At 41.5% G+C, this 23055-nt stretch overlaps 1 protein-coding gene across 2 annotated transcripts; it reads left to right on the plus strand.

Annotated features, from left to right (window-relative positions):
- Window positions 1-13860: 13860 nt before the first annotated feature.
- TVP23A (trans-golgi network vesicle protein 23 homolog A) lies at window positions 13861-22757 on the plus strand. Of its 2 annotated transcripts, XM_042863971.1 has the most exons (7): window positions 13861-13970; window positions 14073-14152; window positions 18071-18215; window positions 19105-19194; window positions 20676-20801; window positions 22068-22197; window positions 22588-22757. In XM_042863971.1, exons 1-7 carry the CDS (start codon window positions 13962-13964, stop codon window positions 22647-22649), a joined length of 642 nt encoding a protein of 213 aa, XP_042719905.1. In that variant the 5' UTR covers window positions 13861-13961; the 3' UTR covers window positions 22650-22757. The 2 variants fall into 2 exon arrangements, with proteins under 2 accessions (XP_042719905.1, XP_042719903.1); XM_042863969.1 differs by having other exon boundaries at window positions 13962-14152.
- The last annotated feature ends 298 nt before the right edge of the window (window positions 22758-23055 follow it).

The raw sequence follows: 23055 nt of genomic DNA on the forward strand, positions 1-23055 counted from the left end.
GGCAGAACAAGGTTTGGTGTTCCCCAAAATTCCCCATTTTTTTCCTGGTTCAAATCTGTCCCAAAGTCAAACTGTTAAACAGTCCCTTGGAAAGAATAAGCAGGCAGCATGCAAGCACTCTTACCTTGGGGCTCCATTTGCTCAAACAGAAGTGAAACTATCCTTCACATGGTTAAAAACTGCCAAAACAAAGCTAATTTGGTACCTTCTGCAAGTGGCTTTTGCCCTTGGTCCAAACTGACAAGTATGGTGCTCTACACAACATAAAACTTGTCTGGTTTACACATGACATTCAGAGTTTGCTGGTACCAACATTTGGCAGACAGTGTTTATTCATCTATTGAATCTCAGACTGAGTCACACCTTGCTGGTGCCTGTCTGTCATAAGACAAAGATGAAAACTAACTTACCTAATGAGTGTTCCTTCTGCAATCCTATCATTGCTTCCATGTGGAAATGCAACCCTGTTTACCTATTTTTCAAATTTTGTATTATGCAAAGACCTACACGAGTTAGAAATTGCTGAGAAAGAACTTATCCTCAAGTGAGCAAATGCTTCTTGTAAGTGATAGCTTATAACACAGTTCCAGAGTTTGAAGGGGGAAGGAAAGCAGTGAGATTTGATCAAGTCAGTGGTATCCAGGACTTGCAAGCTTTTGGTCAGCTGCTTGGTAACATTTGGCTTCCTCACAAGGCAGCAGCAGGTCCTATAAGCAAAGCAGCTGCTGATCTGTGTAAGCCTTTTTCCTTTAGCTCCACTTCCACCAGGTTCTGGGGGAACATGTCAACCTAGAACAGATAATGATTGTAATACAGTCATTGCAAGGAAAACTCCTACAAACAGTCAAAAGGATTATTGTTAATCTTGCAACATGCAGAACAACCCCACAAATCTCAAGCTCCTTTATGAGTCCTGTAGGCAAACTTCATCAGTTTCTGTGGCTGTAATCCCCTGGTGTAATCAATGTACCTCAAGAATGAAAATTTGGAGAACAAAGGAGTTTGGCTGTTTACTGTAATTCCAATTCATATAACTACAGTAAAAAAAAGTTGCCCACTTTGTGCACAACAGCCATAGCTGCTTAGAAACAGCAGAAAAGAATTGCTGGAACAAATCAGAGTAGTAGTTCATCTAGTGGACTAATCTCTAATGATGGTCTTAGAGACAGAGTGTAAAGAAGACAGGAGGCTGTGAGACAGCTGAGAAGTGCCTAAACTCCATAGGTGAACACCTGCTTCTGTGCTTCAGTTTTTGCTGATTCAAAATGAAGATAAGCTGCCCTACAGCAAAAGGAACAAGCAGAACGTACCAATGGATATTGGAAGCACTGCAAAATTGATGTAAATGATGCACTTTACAAGTGGAGGAAATCTGAGGCTTTCTCAACCAGATATTTTAAAGATCCTTATTCAGGACCTGCTGGTATCTGTCTGTTCCTGACCTGTGTTGTCTTTGCTAAGTAAAAGTCATTGAACATAGATCTGAAAATGAACAGATTTGAAAAAGAAACTTCGAAAAAAAATTTGCTTCAAAGGAAGTTTAATCTAATAGTTTGAGTCATTTCCTGATGAACGTATATCTTTGAAGCTACTTCTTTAAGCTCTGCTCCTAATTACAAAATCTAGAGAATAGTGGCAATAGTTGAACATGTGATGGATGAAGACTAGTGCTTATTCTGATATACTTTGGTTTCCTTCTGTCATGTCTCAAATTAATCCAAGTTTTGTGACAGACGCAGAGCCAGGCTTTACAGGATCATGATCTTTGAATGCAGATTTTAGGCATGAGTATTACAAAAATGAGAAGCAATGGATGTGTTTACAAGCATTTCAGGGATTTAATTAAAAGCAGACTCTATACGGTCCCAGCTTATGTAACCCCAGGCTACCTGCCATGATATTCTATAAATATGACTTCTTGGCATTAATTTGAATGTAAGAACAGCACTAAGATCTTCCAGTTCAGTATTTTTCCACTAATGAACTATCTATTTTTTTCATTAGCATTTCTTCTTGTATTCTCAGAAATGCCCTTAGAAGTGATGCCCAATACTGTGTTATAGGAGAGGAAAAACTTCACACACAGCCCTGTGCTGCAGCCCAACTTTCTTCCATCAGGTTTACAGGACTATCTGCATATTCTACTAATTATTCTTTCATTATCCTTTTAGAATTGTTTTCTAAAATTCATTCTGAATAATATAACTAAGCTGAAGTTCTGTTTCACATAGGATGGGCCATGTTAGGATTGTCCCAACACTACTTCTGTTTTCCATTATATACAACATTAATCTCCTGATGGATAAGACTTAAAAGTTAAGTGAGTTTACAACCTCACAATTTTGAAGACTTCACATTTTTATCTCTCCTTCTGCCCACTAAGAACCTCACAGTTCTTGAATCCAGCTTCTTAAGTCATTAAGTACTTCCTCTCATTAAATATGCAGCAGTCTGCTACAGATATTGTAATTTTTGTGCTTATAGGCAGCTGGAATTTACAACAGAAAATGTTCTTCCCACACATGCTTGAAAAAGGTGAGTGATATTCTCACCATGAGTTGTCAGAATGGGTTGTGAACAAATGCTGCTCAGATTATCAGTGGTTGAGATGTCAGTAGACAAAAACTGACTTTACTGTAGTCCTTGATCTACTTTACATTTCTTGTTCTGCAGAAATATCAAAGATTAAGTTTTATTATGGACTGACTATATAAATGACTATTGGAGAGCTAACCTGAATGGGTGGATCTGTTTGTAGCTGCTCTTGGACTACATTCTGCTCTCTTCTCTTCCTTGCCTGCCCCCCACTGATGCACTTTGCACTGTTACAATGCAATAAACAAAAGTAAATCTTTAACAATACGAAAAGAAAAATCTGATTTACCAGATAAGTACTTGGTCCCTGTTGGCTTGCTATCTTTCATATTTTGAGGTTTATTGCCACAGAGTTTAAACAGTACTGGGGAAACAAAGTGTTCAAATACAGATCCCATTTTTCCATAAATGTCAGTCATATCTTCCTAGGTAGGTCCTCTCTGTCTTTTTCATGGAGCAAGGCCTGGTGGTTCTACTTGGCTATCACATCTTCCTTCAGCATGAGGTTAAGCGATGCATGGACATCAGAAGCCGTAGCACCCAAGATAATCTTTCTTACTCCAGGTAGGATCTCCTTAAAAAGATTTATACCTGCAACTGAAGATGCTTAAAGGAGGTTTGAGCAAAATGTGAACTTTATCTAAAATAAAAGATTCACTCAGTCAGCATCAAAAAGATGAAGTGAAAAAAAAAGTTGAGAGACTTTGGCCTGCAATAGCAGAGGTATTTCCTCATTTGAGTTAGCCTTTAAATAACACTTCCAAGAACAAATACAAAATGACCAAACAACACAACTCTTACAAGCATTATTAAAAGACAATTCACCAAATCAGCAACATGGTCACTTGAAAAAACATGATATCAAAAACGTTTGTCTCACTGAAGAGGATTACTATAGCAATATCTTTGTCTTCCAGTAGAGTTGGAGTGTGGCCACACCAGCGGGCCCACCAAGGTCACTGCTAAATCAGAGCAGTACCAAAAGCTCTAACACAGAACACATCCTCACGTGAGGGATAGATTAAAACTTGGAGCTTCCAATGCAGAATTAGAGATTAGGTTGTGAATAAATTCTTTCAGAAAAGCCAAACGAGAACCAGGTAGAAAGCCCAGGCTGTTTTCAGTGGCACTCAGTGCCAGGACAAGAGGCACTGGGCAAACCCTGGAGCACCCCCTCCATTCAGGTATCTACGGACACTGACAAGTCTCCAGGCTGAACAGCCCTGGCTCTCTCAGCTCCAACCCTTCATCATCTTTATGGCCTTACGTTGGGATTCTTTCAAGTTATGTCCGGGTCTCTCCTGTACTGGAGGGCCCTACTGGACATAGCACTCCAGGTGCTGCCTCACCAATGCCAAGCAGAGGAGCAGGATCACCTCCCTCCACCTGCTGGCAATACTTGGCTTAGTGCAGCCCAGAATAGCTGCTTCTTAAATCTGATTCATTTTCCTTAACTTTATTTAGAAGTTTTTATTTACTGATCTATGTGACCTGTTGCAGCAGCTTATGTTTAGGTATTGTTTATATTTGAAAATACACATAAAAGAAGTTATAAAGATGGCAGTGGGTAAATAAACAATTACCTATTACTGACAATTCTCTTTATGCTATGTTTTTTTTCTTCTATGTTTTTAAGTATCTGATTGCTATAGCAAAATGTACAGCTTTAAAATAAAAACAGGAGCAAAATTTCTAGGGCTCTTTCAAGGCTTATAGGTAGAATCTTTAACATCCAGTTTACTGTGTGACTGCTAAACAAGAATGTAGGCCAACTATGGGATAAGGATTCAAATGCCCAAATATTTTTTTCGTTATTTGCTCAGCGGTTTCACTTCCTTGAACACTGCCATCATTTCTTTTCATCAGACACGTATGAAGTTGGATCAGTAATTCAACCTAGCTAGAAACCTTGCACTGAGATGAACTTGCTAAATGATTATAAAAGTTATAAGTACATAACTGTCAATTCTGGTTAAGATCTAAAATCTTTGTAGAAGAAAAATGATTTCATGCTTCTTCTGGATGTTAATGTTTATGCTCAGTAACATGAAATAGATGGAAAAGATAGGAAAAACAAGCAAATATTATATGGCAGTACAATTTGGCTTGTAGTGCAGGTGGGTAACAAGTTCACACTGTAGGTATATAATCTGCAATTTATTTTCCTCATGGGAAAGTAGACCCCTTAGATTTTTCAGGCACATTCATGTTTCAGTTAAAAAATGTATAAGGAATGTTTTTTTTAAAAGTATTAACTATTAAAGTTGCTGCCTACACTGACTCAGAACAGAAGAGAGAACATTTGTTGAAGTACGAGCAGGAATACGGTCCTACTCACTCAGAGTAGCACAGAAAAAAATCTTCTATCAACACAGACCTGTACTGAATCAGATGTCTACACTTGTACATTACCATCCTGAGGAGCAGAAGAGCATATGCTGAAGGTCTGCCCTCCAGAAAGCTGGGAACTGCTTACTCTCACAGCAAACATCAGTGTGCGTTCTGCAGCTTGGGGAAGAGAGGCAGTCCCAATCTCAGCTTCTTGGATATGGAGGTTTACAGAAGGTTTTTTTGGCATCATCAGTCATATTCAAGGTGTCTCTAGGCAGCACTTCTGACTAAGAAGTCTTCTTCCTGGTGGGAGATTCAAGCAACATAGTAAGCCATGTATTAAAAGAAGAAAGTGAGCATAAACTGTAATTCTCTGCCCATCTCTTCAAATCTTTGACCTGAAGCACCTTATCTTTTGCGAAAGTTAGATAAAGAAAGCCTGTATGGTAGATTCCTTTTTGTGGGCAAAGAAAGAACTCATGTCCATGGGATAGTTCCCTCCAGATGCAGACAAGCAAGTAAACAAATAGCTTGTGATACACCATTGGGATTGACACTTAAGCACAAGAAAAGCAGGTATTTTATGTTTCACATCTGAAGCAGTTTCTTCCTGCAAAGGAACCCAGGGAAAGCACAGCAAAAAGAAGTGATTATAGGCTTTTAAAATAAAATACAATATTGTTTTTTTTTCTTCTTATGCTGGATTTGAGACAGACCAAAAGTGGGATTACCTTTGCACAGGTATTAGACTATAGGGATTATAACTCATTCTTGTTTTACTCTTCCAACACATTTTCAGGATTCCTGTTTTCCAAAAATATGTTCAAGACCATCATCTGGTGGGAAGCATGTTTTCTACACAGCTGTCCCCAGCTTTTGCTGGGCTGTAGGAAAAGATATCAAGCAAATAATATGCTAGAAGTACTCTCTGCCTTTGACTTTAAAATTGATTATCTTGTAGCTATGAGCAAAATGAGGGAAAGGAGACTACAGTGGCATTAGGCTTTGAAAACTTGACTCAACTTGTAGCACTGCTTATTTGCTATTTTGGCAAAATATTATTTCTATTTCTGTTTCTGTTTTTGCATTTGTAAAATCAAAACATTCTCTTACCATCTTGACACAGGTAAAATCTGCTGAGGCTCATGACACACCACAGTGCCAGGTACCAAAGGCCAAAAGCTGGCCTACAGTGGTACATTCCATCTGCTGCAACCCCTAGGAAAAACAGTGAAATTAATTGCCAAGATTTTACTATGGCTATTTGGATTTCAAAATTAGTGTAGATTGATATTTACTTAGAAGTGATACTTCCTCTCAAGAAAGAAATCAAAAGCACAAGTTCTCCTTTCTAACTAACTTTCCTCTTTGAAACACATCATAACACAAACAATGCACATGAAAAAGGAGAACTAAGCCAGACTGTACATTTTTGCTATTCGCTGCTTCTCACGTTGTAACTATTTAGAACTTTCTGGATTTCTTTTCCTTTGGACTTTCAGAAAAGGCTACCACTGTAATCCTTAAAGAGAGATACCCTGACTATGTCACATCACTTATCTACTTGAGTTTATGTGTTATTTAAAGTGAATTCTTAGGCAGGGAAGCTGTGCTGATAAACGCATTCATGTGTGATGCAGAGTACTGACAGTGCTGATGCACTGTACTATACAGCTTGAATCACTACAGTCAGAAAGGAAGGAGAACTGCTAGATGGACTTTTCAGGCTATGAAGAATTGCTCAAGCAGCAGTCTGTCAGTGCTATTCAGACTGGATGAAAGGAATCCCAAACAAAAATTCTGGTATTGAATCCAATTTATGGCCAGAGAAGACAGAGTCGCTAGCTTATTGGAAAACCAGAGACAACAGCTCAGACTATGTTAAAGGAATTTCAAGTATACACAGAAATCAGTCAGGACTTTGCAGCAACCTCCATCAGCATTCGAGAATGTTCCCTCGATGAATGTCTAGTTGCTGGCATCTCCCTTAAATTTGCTACATTTTGCAATCTGGTCTGTGGAAACTTACTTTGTGTATTAGAATGGTGACTTTTGTCATCAGTGTATTTTTCATCATGCACATGCACACAGGATTTCCTAAGTAATTCTTCCAAGGTCTACAGCTCTTAATTTAAATGTCTATTAAGAAAAAATGTCTATTAAGATAAAAAAATAAATGTCTGTTAAGAAAACTTCCAGTAGGGAAGTACAGATGCAATATCGTGTAAGATGTTTTAAACATAATTAGTTATTCTTCCCCAGGGGTTATTTATAAAACATATCTGATCAAATCTTTTCCCTACATCCCTAATTTCACCTCAGAAACCAACTGAACTTCTACTGATGTGCAGAAGTTCTTCAGCATCTCTCCATCCTGACAGCTCTAGCACCTACCATATTGCTTCCCAGACACTATGATGGGCCGCAGTACCATACTAGACACACTGCAGATAAGATACTGTATGGAGCTGGTCATGTTGATTGCCTCCCCAGAATATAATTCTCTAAGCTGAGGTCTGAGGTTAGGAACTCAGAAGATGGGATACTTCCAGTCTAGCAGTGAGCAGAGTAGACTGCAAATATCTGTGAAATAACAACTGAAAACTAAATTAACAAAAATTTGCTGGTGTTCAGAACAAATACTAATCCTTTATAAGCATGTTGTTATCCTACCACAAAATTCTTACTGGTAACTTTTATTGGTTACTTTTACTACCTCAATGACCTAAACGTCAGCAGATTCAGTGCCTGTTCCAAGTGATCTGTTCTGCCTGAGAGGAGCTCCAGAGCTGACTGCAGAGCGGCTCTATCACTTCTCGTGTACTTCTCCATGTCCTCAAACAAGTGACTGGGAAAGTGAAATGTGAGGATGTCCTAAAGGGATCATCAGTCTTTGATCCTTAGAAGACTGCTCACTTGTAGAGTTCCAGTAAGTTGTATTGGAAGGGAATACTTCCTAGAGAAAATCATTTTAGCTACATTACACGACTTACTCTAGTTTACAGAAAAACTGCCCACCTACTCCTTAATTTGTAGTTCACCCAAGCAAAGTCTTTCATCCTTAGGTATCCTCTTTCAGAGATGCTTTGTTTTAAAAGCTGTCTGATGTTTATTCACAGCCCTATAACCTCACCTCTTGGATAACCAGTCCTGTCCACATATGGCAGCTCTAGAAGGGGAAGTGCAGCTTTTCACACTTGCATTTAGGAACAGTTACATTCCTAAGATAACTTGTTCTCATTCTTTGGAAGATGTTGAAGATCTATCTATCTTGTTTTCCACTGCAGCATCACCATTGCAGGTTACAATTAACAGTAGCTGTTCAAGTCCCATTGATGTTCTTACCTGAAAGAGAAGAGGTAGAGAGAAGGTAAGAAATTTCAGCAGACTTTCAAGAAAAATTTCCACAGGAGCAGCATAGCCAAGATGGCTAACAAGGAAGAAATCGTGATGCTTCTGAGGGTAGGAAAACCATCGCTGTAAATGCAGATGTGCCTTTCTTACTTGTCCTAGGAAAAGAAGATAACATCTGTCACATGCAGGAAAAGTAACACCTTAGGGACAAGGTATTTTGTCAGCATGCCATGGAGTGCAAAGCATCTTCAAGTGGCAGCTGGCTGCAGCTGCATGCTCTGCAAGCTCACTGTGAGCACCAGGACCTGTGGCAGCATCCAATTGCCTCCTGGCCTGTGGACTGAGGAAGAGACAGGAAGGAGCTGTTATCCTGTTAACTGTTAGCTGTTAACTGTTTCCACCAGTTTGCAAGTGTCATGTAACTGTCACGCAAATCTCTTGCCAATAGTTTTGGGATAAGTGGCACACAACAGTACTGATCTTGTTACAGAAATGTTATCTAAATTATTATCTTATTTTGTCTTCTATAGCTGTGAGCAATTACAGAAATTGAAGAAACAGAAGAAAAAAGGAATTAATACTCTTTCTGTCACCATCACTTGGACTTCACTTAATGAGCCCCATACACTGCAGCATTGAGCAGGTGACAAAAACTGTAATTTCTCTTTACACTGAAATACAAGACAGCAAGAATAGGAAACAGAAAACAAGTTCAAACCTACACCAACAAGGAAAAGCACAAGTTCAAAACCACAGTTCAAGTTTCACAATGATGGAGATGAGAAAACTGGGCAAAACCACTCCACTGACAGTTGGTAAAATCATGTATTTTAGGGGCTTCCCTGCAGCATTTCTGATTTTTGTCAGCTAGCAGATTTTAGACACAAAAGACACGAAAATACACATCAGTCACAGTAGCTCTATCTTTAGCCACTTGTAAAAACAAGCCCTTAATGCTATTTTCATTTCAGTAGCTGTACTCATTTTCTTGTAACAGCAGCCAGTGAATCTGATGATCAGATGAAGTTTTCTTCTTCAGGAGCTTCAGATTCATGTTTCTACAGCTCTGCAATGTGACCTCAGGGCTGCTTGGCTGAGAGGGACACGGAGATCTCAAACCCTTTTTTTGAATCTGTTCTATGCTGCCCAAAGGGTGAAAACAGAAGTTAATGCCTTCTGAGAAACAAGCAGGGCTGGGTATTGCCCTTCTTCCAAGATGTATTTCAGTACTTTTATTTGGTGATTATTTACAGATTCTGGTTTAAAAAAATAAATCTGTGGATCATGAACTGAGGCCCATCCATGAGAGAAACAGATGCTTCAGCCTCCAGCCTGGGGATCAGGCAGAAGTGCTTTCATGGGAACAGCAAAGGCATCCTCAAGCTTCCTTCTCTCCTAAGCCAGGAGGCTGAACTACAGCATCTCTGAGGCAGCAGAGGAAATCGTAGCCTCTTCCTGAGCACAGACTCCATTGAAAAGGAGTGGCTCATAGGCCACTGTTAACAGACAGACATGCACCATACTTTTGTTTTTGCCAAAGCATGTTGGGCCCCTATCACCAGGAGAGGCTGAGCTGTGTGCTGCACGTAGGGCAAGACATCTCCAGTAGCATTCAGTGTAATTCAGTGTAAAAGAATGTGCAAGTCAGTGTGCTGGACTTTGCTTCAAAGCAATATTTCTGTGGCTTATGTAAAGGATTGAACAATCCTGAATGCTTTCACCTCTGGGTGTGATGCAGGCTTATAGAAACAGCATGAATTTCTCTGACACCTTGTCAAGTTCTCTGTGATTGAGTTCAAGGATTTTTAAGGAGCTGAAGCTATCCAATGAACCAGACAAAGATTAACAAATTAAGAAAAGATATTATTGAACAGAAACACTGCAGCACTGGTCTGCTTCACAGAAATCTGCATGTCAAACAAATTAAGAATTGTAAATAGAGGTTTCCCTCTTCACTGTGTAACCAGATTAGGAACTCTTTTTCACTTCTCTTTTTTAATGTTTTTTTTTCTGTATTCTTCTTTTTCCTGAGAAAGATTATTTCTCCCTTCAAAGCTACAAATTTGGAATAAATAAGAACAAACTCAAGCAAACATAGCAAAAGCCACTTAACCACAGCGTCTACAACAAAAGATGAAGTAGACTTTGCCATTGAAAGCTGTGGTTGAAGATCTGTCCAGCAAGCACGTCAGAGATCTAAGCAGAGCTATGAATAATAGAAATTTATCTATTCAATAAATTCTGTAATTTGGCCAATCTATCTCCTCAAAATTTAAGCATTTTACCGATCCCCCATCCAACTGCATCTGTGTATTTAATACAAGTGAGGCAAAAGTCATTCTTAAACAATATCTTCAAGCATTCGGTTCCTCTGAATATTAAGCTGTAACTGAGATACTTAGGGCACAATTACTACTATAGAGTTATTCAAAATATCCTTATGCAGTTTAAAGGGCAAGTCTCTATGCCAGCATAGATTCCAGGCACTACTCCAAAGCATTACGAGAAACCAGCTGACTTCAGTTAGCCAAGTCAACAAAGCACCACCTTACCCTTAGAGCAGGTTCTATTTACTGGATGTGAACAGACCTTAAAGAACAAGAGAGATCTGTACCAGGTCCACACTGCACACCGTGGTCAGCGGTGTCGCGCAGATTTTCTGTTGCGCTCCGTTCTGTTCCCTGCCTGATGGTCAGCAGTGTCACACAGCTCAGTTAACACACTTCACTCACCACAAGTCAGGCAGTTAACTATACATTTGTTTTATACAATGTCCTTAAGCAATTACAATCTCAGTTGGCAAATGCTCAACAGATAGCAATTCCAAACATACAACAAATACCGTGCTAAAGGAGAGGGACTGTTAGGAAGGGTAATACAGTCTGACGTTCCATGGTCAGTGCAGACGTTGGTGTGCACGGTGTGGGGGTCTCAGTGCAGCTGAGGGGGGATTCCACTCAGAAGTGGTCCCTACACTATTTTGTATCCTGCTAGCATGTGGTCTCTGCCGATATTGTTACTTAATGGCAGGAGTGCATGCTGCTTCTGCTGTATGAGAAGGCCTCCCCTGGGTCCTGCAGGAGTTGGTTATACTTCTTTTACTTAAGCCTAGAGCCATGGAAGCACATCTGTGAGTGCTGTAACATGTTTTTGTCTTGGCACAGCACCACCTTGACACGAAATGACAACAGAGTGGCACGACGTCCCGACAGAAATTGCTAGGTCAGGCTCTTGATATTAGTTTAGGCCATGATCAGGAGGGGCAGAGTCAGGTTTATCAGTTTTCCCAGCAACACAATTGCCACAGGCCATGCACCAAGAGGGTAAACAAGATGACTAGGCAGAAAACCACTACCAGACCTTCGGCTGGTCCTGTTTTCCACCCCTCACCCAACTACGCCTTCCTTTCCTCCAGCATGTCTTTTCAGGAGAATCCTCCAGGACTAGGATAGGAAGGCCTCTATTTGGTCTTGGTGAGAACTGCTCATTGAGTAATGGCAAATTCACAGCAGCAAGTGATTGTACCTGTAGCAAGTTGTACCCGCAAAGTGGTGTAGCATACCTCTTCATGCTATAAATCTTAGCAATTAGATGAAATCTTAATCTATTTCATAAGTGGCCAAGGTTGTACTGTTCACAAACCAGTCTTCTCTCAAAACCAAACCACAATTCTTAATTCAGTGTAACCACGTCTTCAACTTGCCATTGAAGCAGCATTTGAAGATTTGCTATCTTTACTGTATTGCTGATCTTTCCAGAATTGAAATAATTTGTACTTAAAATTACTGCAAAATTGGTAGTCTTATGAAATCCTAGAAAACACCAGAAATGTTTAACAAAGAATGTTTTTTTAATAATCCCCAAATTAATTCCTTTACAACAGTAAACTGCAGACCACTTCTAAAGCTGAGGAAGTCATTTGTCCAATGATTCCTCTAGTGACCAAGGATTCTTTCTAGCTTCTAAGTTATTTTAAAAGAAGATGATAACCCATAAAGTACCTTCAATAATCAGAACATATTTTGACAGACCTTTAAAGAGAATATCAATAAAATCACTTGCATGGTATAATGACAGTCATCTGTGGGATTATCGAACAGAGTTTGTCAGGAAAGCAGACAATCCCTGCAGTGAATTGCTGGCACAAGAACTGGAGAGAGGGAAAAGTAAAGAACCATTTATCCATTTTAAAACAAAAAGAACAAACCAAACCATGTGTTCTTTTTCTTGTTTCCAGAGTATCATTCCGATGCCACTACTGAAGTCAAATAGCAGTAGCAGAGTAGTAAATCAGATACCTAATGTAACTGACTAATCCTCACCTCTCCCACGGAAGTATTGTCTTTCCTGACAAGGAACACAGCATGTGGTATTTTCTTTGACCTCGGAATAAAAATTCAGTGACTCAGACAATAGAGCAGTATTATCAAGTCGCTAAATTCAAACAATCCAGCTTGCTGGCACAACGCTGCAGGCGGTTGGACTCCATCCTTAAAGGTCCCTTCCAACCCCAACAATTCTGTGATTCTGTGTGACACACGAAAGAAGAGCTGATACAGAAGCTTAGGTAACCAAGCTGTCAGACAGAGAGGCAAGACCTTCACTACCGCAGTTCTGGAGCTGCTTCTAAATTAGAAGCCAGCTCTGTTTAAGTTGTTTGCAATGCATTTCTCATAAACCACAGTGCCTGTTGGTATGTTAATTATGTATGTAAACTTCAGGCACACATAAAATTATTTAATAATTGTACCTGAGGCTGAGGGAGCTGGGCTTGTTCAGCCTGGAGAAAAGAAGGCTGCAGAGTGACTTCATTGCAGCCTTTCTGTACCTAAAGGGAGCCTACAAACAGGAGGGGAATCAACTCTTTGAAAGGGTAGATAACAGCAGGACAAGGGGAAATGGTTTGAAGTTGAGGGAGAGGAGATTTAGGTTGGATGTCAGGGGGAAATTCTTTACAGAGAGTGATGAGGTGCTGGAACAGCTGCCCAGAGAGGTTGTGGATGCCCCGTCCATCCCTGGAGGTGTTCAAGGCTGGGCATGGATGGGGTCCTGGGCAGTCTGGTCTAGTATTGAATGTGGAGGTTGGTGGCCCTGCATGTGGCAGGGGGGTTGGAGATTCATGGTCCTTGAGGTCCCTTCCAACCCTGGCCATTCTGTGATTCTGTGATTCTATTTTACAGAAGACAGGTAAGATGTTAAGTGCAGGCTTATGTAACATCAGTAAAGCTGTCCCTCGATCCTTCACTTCGTACCCACCCGATCGACCCGTTTCTCGGTCGTTCTGAGCACACTTCGGTTCCCCTATCCATATTCGGAAGCCTTTCTCCGTGCTGCCGCCTTACAACCATCCTGCAGCTTCAACAAAAGCAGGCTGAAAGACCTTTAACTACAGGACGGGAATCCCTACGCCAGGCTCGCGGTGCAGCCGCAGCTCTCCGCCGCTCGGCCGGGCTGCGGGGCGGCCCCGTTCCGTGAGGGGGCGGCCGTGCGAGCGGAGGAGCCCCCGGCCCCGCGCCATCTCAGCCCGAGCCGCCCGCCCGCAGGCGCCGCCGCGCACCTCAGCGCGGGCGACGAGGCTCCGCCGTGCCTCAGCCCTGAGCGGGCCGCGCCCTGGTCCGGCGGGATCCTTCTCCCTCTGACACCTCCGGGCGCCGGCGACTGCCACACCCCGCAACCGCGGCATGAAGCAGGTAGAGGCGCGGGCGGGCGGCGCGGGGCGGCGGGCTGCGGCGGCGGCGCGGCCTCCCCGCCCCTCGGCGCTGACGGGAGCGCTGTGGGGGTCCCCGCCGCAGGCGCTGGTGGACGACACCGAGGACGTGTCTCTGGACTTCGGCAGCGAGGAGGAGCTGGCGCTGCGGAAAGCCAAAATCAGGTAACGGGGAGCGGAGCGGATCGGGCCCCGCCCTCCCACCGCCAGCCGCTGCTGCCGCGTTGCGCTCGGGCCGCGTTGCGCGCTGCAGGGAGGGCCCCGCCACAGCGCCCCGCCGCACCGCAGCACCGCCATACCGCAGCGTTCTGCTGCTTGGAGCCGAAGGGCCCACAGCCAAAGGCTGTCACAAGATGAGGTGTATCGTAGCATCATAGAACGGTTTGGGTTGGAAGAGACCTTAAAAACCATCCAGCTCCAACCTTCCCCCTGATCGCGGGTTGCCACCCAGCAGATCAGGCTGCCAGGCCCATGCAGCCTCCAGAACTTCTCTGGGTAACCTGTGCCAGTGCCTCGCCGCCCTCTGAATAAAGGCCAGCTCCTTCGGCCTGTCTTCACAGGAGCGCTGCTCCAGCCTTTCGATCATCTTCATGGCCCTCCTCTGGATCTGCTCCAACAGCTGTCAAAGCGAATTGCCCATACACACTCATCAATACTTAATATAATCAGCTTCTGTTGATACTGATCTCTTCCCTCCCACCAAGCTCCAGATGACTGTGGTAGATTGCAACATTAGCATGTTCTGCAGGCATAAATAAAATAAAGGACACTAAGCCTGCACAGCTTATCTGAGGCACACAAGCAGTCGTGCAGCTTTACAATACAATTGCTCAGCTCTACCAGTATCTGGTGGAACGTCTCAGCCCTTCCACTGCACTAGACTTGCAGTCTGGCTCCATGGTGAGCTGCCATGACACAGCATTAACATCCCCAGAACTGTTTTCTGTGTTCTCTGCCATGGCAGCAGGTTTGAGGAAGGTTTGCATTCTGTTCTGTATTATGGTGTGATTCTGGAGCGCATGGCTTGAATGGAGGTGACTAAACTGGGAACTAAAACTTGCAAGTGTTGTATGCAGCAGACACAGTGGAACCAGACTGGAGTCTGGTGGGAACTGGAACTGTGCTGAAGTGCTTGCTTCAGACCTGTGGCACCAGCCCTGTACAGTAGAACCAGCTCTGTTCTGCAGGTTCATGCTCCCTGATAACCATACCACAGTGGGCTCATTTTGCTTAGATGATTATTTCACCAAAGACTGCTCTTTTTTCTTACCCTCATAGTGACAATGCTAAAGGATAATCTCTTATTGAAATATTTTGTGCTGTAAAATACAGAAATGAAACTGCTCAGATTCTTTGGAAATAGAAAAACAAACTTCTCTGTGAGCAATTGTGCAAATGAGCCTGGTACACAGCCATGAGCTGCAGAACTTCATTGCCTGTAAGAAGTCATAATGACATATTCTGGATGTTTGCTTTTATTAAACCTTATCCCACTTTCATACATCTTGGACTTACTCAGTTTGCACGAGCCATGACAAGTTGTACATTTGTGATTCTCCAGCATGTGTGCAAGTGCTCTTTAGAACCAAAAGGTGCACAGATAATTGTGTGGTTGGTGGCTGCTTCTGTTAGGAGGAGAGCACAACCTTGCACAACTTGGAGCTCTGTGCAGTATCAAAACATTTAATCAGGATCAAGCAGGAGCATATGCTCACATCTGTTTCACGTTAGTCAAGTAACACAAGATGATGGAGCCAGAGGGTCTGGTTGCTCAAAATTGGCCTAAATATATCTGAAGTTCTGGACAGGAGGTGCAAAGAGTGGCATGCAGAGCTGCTGTGGCACTTGGCGCAGGTGCCTGGGCAACACTGGTTTAGTGGTACACTGTAGGGCTGACCCAGTTTGATCCCTTAATGCAGGGTCCAACTAAATTCACAGCAGTTCATTCCTATCCTGACAGCCATCATCCTTTCGAATGGAACAAAGTTATTAATGATATAATTGGTAATAGTTTAGTCTTATGAGAAGTTGGTGTGCATTTAAAGCCTACACTGTCTTCTGTCAGTACAAGAAATCATGTTAGTTCATACAATTTCTTAATTGCTACCATACTTCTGGGAACTGTATTTTTAAAAAAATGTATCAAGTACAATTGAAAACGTATTCACTGAGAGCTGTATAGCTTATGTCAAAAAGCATGCAGAGGCTTCGCCTTCATGGTTGAACAGTTTCCTTTATCTCAGATTATTTGTTCAAAGTTCTGTTCCTATATGGTAGAAGCTGTAAGCTTCACCTGGTGGCTGCAAGTTAGGGAAATGCATGTTTGCTCTGCTGGATGAGGAAGCAAACAGTATGAACCAGTTTAGTTTCAGAATTCAGAATCAGAAAACATATTTATTGTTAGCATATATAGGTGCACATGTTCTGCGAATGAGGGAGTCATGCAGGGAACAACATACCAGTGCTGAGCAGTCTAACTCTTCCTCCCCTCGGACCTGCAGATGTGTCTCTGGCCTGAGCAGCTCTATCTCTATATCTCTGTGAGGGGCTTGACTCTCTGTAGTCCCCACAAAAAGCATTCAGGGCTGTAACAAACGTGGGCCTCCTGCTTCTCCAGAGTGCCCCCAGCATAACTATAAAAGCTGTCTGCCCTGATGCTCTCCAGGGTTGCAGCCTACAAGTAGCCCTTATTACTTCAACTTACTATTTGTGCAGCCGAACTCTTACATCATGTTGAACAAGAAGTACCAAGGCAGGATCTGCTTTTGGCAGCTCACAGGATTCCTTCCGCCTGTGTAAGAAAAAACCCCTTTCATTTCACATGTCACGTGTTTATCTGTAAGTCAGAAGTTTTTTGGAAAGTCTGTGGTTAGTGTGGGCACAGCAGTACATGCAAGCTTCAGCTGTGTGTCATTCTTGCTTTTCCAGTCAGGCATCTTTACTACAAGCACAATATTTCCATTATGTAATAGTTGACTTCTACAATAAATAGGTAAATAAATAGGTATGGAGTAATAATATTATAATGAAGGAATATATATAGTAAGTACTATAATTTAAACTCCAGTCAAATTTTTATAATATATTCAAATATTTTTATAATATATTCAAAGATTTATAACATGCATATGAAATTTTTAATTATACATAATAGAATAAGAAATAAAATAGTCAGATAATTAATGAAGGTTAGGGCCATACTACTCTTAATTGCTTAAAGAGATAGAGGGGCTTTGTGAAACAATCACAGATGGAAATAAACCATCTTATTTGGAAAACAGATTTTATTCATTGTGGTTTCAAGGGAGGACGTTACTCAGGTGGAATGGCTTTTAATTAACTGTCCTTTTAAACTCACAGAAACCAGCTGTTTCTGTTGTCTTGCACTTGGCATATTACCTGGACTGTGCATCTTATAGCATTCCTCCAAGCCCACGTCCTACTGTACAGACCAACATTTAACTCTGTACAGTTGGTTCTTCTACTGAAATTTCCCTCAGTTTTGTTGTAGGCCAAATTTCCTTTGAGAAGCACAGCACAGATATGCTGTGAAATTAATGACCGTTCATTCAGAAGAACTGTAAACTTCCTAAATTGTACTCCCTCTGTAAAAGGAAGTGTTCACTTTCAGTTATTCCATATGAAAGCTCATTTTGTCTTATTTCATATCATTTTAATTCCAGAGAGTTGCTGGTCTTGTTTTCAAAGCGCTTTGGAAAGACACAAGATCTGTCTCAATTAATTCCTTTGTGCTCTGCCATACAGATGGAGGAGCTGGGACTGCAGTGCTGAATGCAACCACTCACCAGATTCCTTTACACAGCACCACGAAGCTCATGGCTGTGCAGGTTTTGTTCCATCTTTGAGGAAGCATTAATACAACAATTGCTGTTCTTAGCTGTAGGCTGGAGGTTGGTTATTGGATGTATCATCACTTTGATCATTTATCAACATCTCAGATAACAACTACAAACTGAGATGTCACTGTACGCCAGAAATAGTTGCTGTACTGCACTGTCAGCATATACACTAAGTGTCCTCCTTGTCCCATAACTTCCTAAGTGCTCTGTATTGTTTTTCCAGGCACCCACTGGCCACCTTTTTCCACCTGTTTTTCCGAGTGAGTGCTATTATTACCTACTTGTTCTGTGACTGGTTCAGCAACAGCTTTGTTGCCTGTTTTGTCACTATTCTCCTTCTTCTATCCTTTGACTTTTGGTCAGTTAAGGTAAGATGATCCTGAACAGTAATTACCTTTGAAAGTATTGTTATGCCATTAACAAATATATATACTATTAATAAAAAGGGAAGATATATACTGAAAGGGAGACAGACATTGTGATCTGTTGATTTAGTAAATGGGTCAATCCTGTTTTATACAAGGCTTTTACATATCACAGTCACTGGTGTAAGTTACTAACATGGTAGGAAAGCAGCCTTGCCACAGACAGATTTGTTTGTATGCTTTGTGTATCCTTAGGAAAAAATAAAGAGATAGTAGTTTTCAGTAAGGATGGGAAAGGACCCAGAGGATGCCTATAGCTGTGCCTCAGAGCCCTCAGAGGGCCCAGCTGTGGTACCAGCACCATCGTGGTGGCCCAGGGGGTTGGTGGGGCCAGCCCAGAGTCCCCAGGGGTGCAAAGAACAAAGTTTAAATCCTGTGTGAAACACTGATGTGTCTCCAACTTACAGTAAAATTATAGTATTGATCCAGGTTCAAAAATACTTTCTTAATTTAATTGTTTGCTTGATTCCAAGCAGCTCACTTGTTTATAATTAATTTTCCATTTTTTTTCCCAGTGTGTTTTTGGTTGGTGTTCTCTCAGTAAGAATTTATCAGTCTTCTCCAAGTAACTGACTTAGGAAAGATGCACCCTATCATTTCTTATCTAAGTTAATATTATTGTGCTAATGATCAGATTAGGAGAACGGTCTCTCCATTTCTATTAACTCATCTGTTCTTAGTGACTGTTGTGCACAAATTGACAGAGGCTTTAGAAATAAATTTAGTATTTGGTAAGAAATACCATTTTCAGACATGCTTGTCTTTATTTTAAATGTTTTCTGACAAATGAGTGATGCAGCTGCTTAATGCAAATAATTGTTTCTGTCACTAGAATGTGACAGGAAGACTCTTGGTTGGTTTACGTTGGTGGAACCAGATTGATGAAGATGGAAAAAGTCACTGGGTATTTGAAGCAAAAAGGGTAAGAATGATAATTAAAGGCACATGACAAGCAGAAAGCATGTGAAAAGCTTGTCGTATCCATACTAATTAAAAAAAAGAACAAATGAGAACAACTTATAATGAATCCATCTTCCCGTAGTTACTTACAACACAGAATTATCTTCAGGAGGGAACTATGTTGAAAGCAAGGCTGAATAGTTCAAATTCATTTCTTAAAAGTTAGTATCGTTTATTCATGCTCATGGGCAGCAGCACCCAGATTCTGGAGCATTCTAACACTGCTAGTGCTGAGCAAAGAAGCCCCATCAAATGGCACTTGGCATTGCTGCTAGAGTCAAGACTGCCAGTTCCACATTTGTTTGCTAACACAGTGTCCAGCACCCCAGCAGACAAGAGTTTGGTCGAACAACACTCAAGTGTTGCACAGTAGGTCACCCTTTTTATGCAAAGCCAGAGGTGCACACAACTGAGGTGCTGAGCCCAACGGGAACTGCCCCAGAGATGCAGGCCAGCAGTGCCCTCTAGCAGCCCTGTGTGCAGCTGGGGCTGTACGTGCAGGAATGCAGCAGGCAGCGTGGCTGCACACCACTAAGGGGAGAGCAGAGGTCAGCTTTCTGCCTGTAATTTAAGTGAAATCTAGGATACAAGCAAGTCTGCAGGAAAGCAAGGAAGCTGGAAGACCTCCAGTGTATCACAGTTTTGTGGAGCTGAGAAAGACAGCAAGAGCTTTCTTGGCACTTACTGTAAAATGAGTAAGTGCATTGCCTACTTCACTTACTGCAGTTTGTCAGTCAGTACAAAGTCCGCTCACCTCTGTGGGCTCGAGCCTTCAAAAACTTCTGGCAAATAGGTTGATTAACGTGGGGATCATAACAACAGAGGAAGGAAGGTATAAATAGGGTAAATTGTATTTTTGTCCTTGTTTACTGATCATGGCACAGCCTGGGGTACCCACTGTTCTCTTACTTCCCAGTCTGGGGCTCCATCTCTTGCCACTCCTCTGGCAGCTTTTTAAAATCTCCTCTGTGGGGTGGGTTTGCTTAGAAGTGTGACAAGTCATTCAGCACCAACCAGCAACCAATTCCTGGTACACTGCTGCTGCTGGGACAGAAGCTCAACCTAGAAATCCTACCAGCAGCTGAGGTGTGCTGGAAGACAGTAACACACCCTGAACATCACAACTGCCAGCCCTTTAGGTCTTTCAGGTGTGGAGTTCTCTCTGTATTGACTTATTTTTTCCCCCGAACAGTAAGTGCTAGTGCAGCATCTCTGCTGGTAATTTGTTGGTAATTATGGTTACATGTATTAAAATTCTGTTTGTAACACTGTCTTCTGTGTCACACATCTCTCAGGAATCTGAGAGATAGTAGGAATCTGATGCCAAATTGAATTAAATGTAATAAATTCATGTAAAGATTTATGTCAATTCCTCCTTTGTTGATCTGTTAATTATTGTGGGTTTTGGTTTTGTGACTAAAATGTCAATAATTTCCTTTGTAGGTGCCTACAATAGCTGCCTCAACTGAAGCTGAAGCTCGAATCTTTTGGCTTGGCCTCATCATCTGCCCAGTGATTTGGACAGTGTTTTTTTTCAGCACCTTGTTTTCCCTGAAGCTGAAATGGCTGGTAAGTCTGGGGTTACTGAATGAACGATAGCTGACAAGCAGTGTTAGCTGAGAGAAAACCCAGAGCTGTAGTTTTGCAAAAATCTTTGCATCAAGATCTCTCATGTTACAAAAATCCCAATAAGAATTTGAAATCTGAGGTTTCTGTAGTGAAGCCCTGAGCTCAGGAATGCAACTTTCAGCCTGGCTTTACTGTGTTATCAACTGTTGACAGTTTCACCTGTCTCAAGAAGGGCATCTTAAAGGTTGGCAGAATTGTAGCTTCACTTTTAACTACAGCAGCTTACTTTTCCCCAGAGCTGTGTACCCCATACTTGCACTGTGCTAACAGACTTTAAGAAATCATTGTTTTCCCCTGTAAACTTTTCTATTGTGTCTGCATAATCACCACAGAATACATTTTGTTACATTGCTGTGCGAAGTATGATTTTGTTACTGATTTTTAAGAGGTAAAGTGCCTTGCATACATACTGCTACATAACAAACAATACCTGAGATTGCATTTTATTACTTAATGGATCAGGAAATTCATCTGTGGGTATAAGTTGATTGCAAATAATTAACTGCTTTATCGTGGCTCAAATGGTATCACTAAAGAAACAACAGTTAAAATTAAACCAGCAGTTGTTCTCCACCCTTAGTTTTGAAAACCAGAATTGGACCCAAGCTAGCAATGAAGATGCATGTTGCTCGTACATTGGGAAGCAAGTTCCACAAATGAAAATGGAGTAGCTTTTAGGAAACAAAGTTTCTCTGAGCCTATAAGCACCAATGGTTCCACTTATTTTTACTGCCTGCTAATGGTGAATACTGATTTGTATCTATTGATGCTCTCTGTAAACCTGTGAGTTACAGGATCTTACTTACAGCGAGGCATTTGTCAGCAAACATATCTGCAGGCTTGCTGTGTATCTGCTTATGAGGATATTAGATATGTCAGGCTTAGAAGAAGTGAAATGATTATAGAATCAGTTGGATAGGTGCTTTTTTCTTTTTTTTTTTGAATAGGAGCTTAAATATTTCAAGATACAGAATGACTTGAGCCAAAAATTCTAACACTTTTTAAAAAATGTATTTTCTTACAGAAAGGGATTGCTGTGTTTAATATGAATGTATCTCTTTTAAGGTTATTCATTATTTGAAGCAATGTATTTCTTTTATATATATAACATCCTTCTTATAACATATGTATGCATATATTTTCCCTGCATACAATCTACATATATGGCAGCACATTCATCTCTGCTAAACTTCTGTTTGTCTGCAGGCTCTTGTCATAGCTGGTATCTCCCTTCAGACTGCTAATTTATATGGATACATCCACTGCAAATTAGGGGGACAGAAAAGCATCAGCAAAATAACTTCAAGGTTTTTTGTCACAGCAGATGTTGCCAAGAGTAAGTATTAAGTTGGTCTGCCAGCAGCAGCCCATGAAGTATCGAATGCTGACCTGCCTCATACTGTTACAGGCTTTGGCTTCTTCCAGATACTGATTCCTAACGTATCTTCTGGCAGGGCTTCCAGCACGTCCACCTTGTGAGCTCCCACCACGGGGCTGCACCAAAGTCACTGCTCTGTATTCAGGAGCTGGCTGAAGCTCCATGGCTGAGCAGCTTCTAAACCGCATGACGAATTTTCTCCAAGTGAAGTGCTCAGTACCATGCTGATTTAGCACAGCACGTGGGCATTGCTGAAAGAGCTACCTTAAGCCCTCGGGTTTCCAACAGCCTCTTCCCTGTGTATATTAAATGATGCTAACATCTGCCTGTCGTGTTTTCACTCAACAGGACAGAGCAGGGGGATTTCAGAAGACCGCACTGAAGGACATGGGAAGACACGGACCAGATAATCGATTAAGGAAAAACAAAAGGAGGAGCAGTAGGAGTACTCAGTTATAAAAGCTGTTTTTCATATGAAATTATTGAAGTAAAGCTCTTCTAGAATTGCCTGCATGAAATAATGATTTTCTATCATTTGTGTTTGTGTTATCAGTCTCCAAAACCTCTCAATTTGCTTCAAAATGACTTTCCCCAAAAGGCAGTTTGCTTGTAGTTGTACAGAAGTTCAAAAAGCAGACATGATCTTGAGAAAAACCTGTAAACTAAACTGAAACTGCTAGATTGTCCTGAGCATTAGAATGCAGCCAGGTGATGATCATTTGTTTAATTCTGAAACTAAAATCAATGAAGTGAAAGTACCTTTTCCTCCTGTACACAACACAGATTTCCCAAGTCTTTGATTACTCGGTAAAAAGA

The sequence above is a fragment of the Lagopus leucura genome, unplaced genomic scaffold (genome assembly GCF_019238085.1).
Source record: "Lagopus leucura isolate 7727_CA_CO unplaced genomic scaffold, USGS_WTPT01 Super-Scaffold_760, whole genome shotgun sequence".
In the NCBI taxonomy this organism is placed as follows: domain Eukaryota; kingdom Metazoa; phylum Chordata; class Aves; order Galliformes; family Phasianidae; genus Lagopus; species Lagopus leucura.

Coding starts and splice junctions, on each gene's coding strand:
- TVP23A (XM_042863969.1), top strand. CDS start 13,962: ATGAAGCAGGTAGAGGCGCGGGCGGGCGGCGCGGGGCGGCGGGCTGCG. Junction 18,216..19,104: donor TTGACTTTTGGTCAGTTAAG/GTAAGATGATCC, acceptor TTCTGTCACTAG/AATGTGACAGGAAGACTCTT. Junction 19,195..20,675: donor GGGTATTTGAAGCAAAAAGG/GTAAGAATGATA, acceptor TTTCCTTTGTAG/GTGCCTACAATAGCTGCCTC.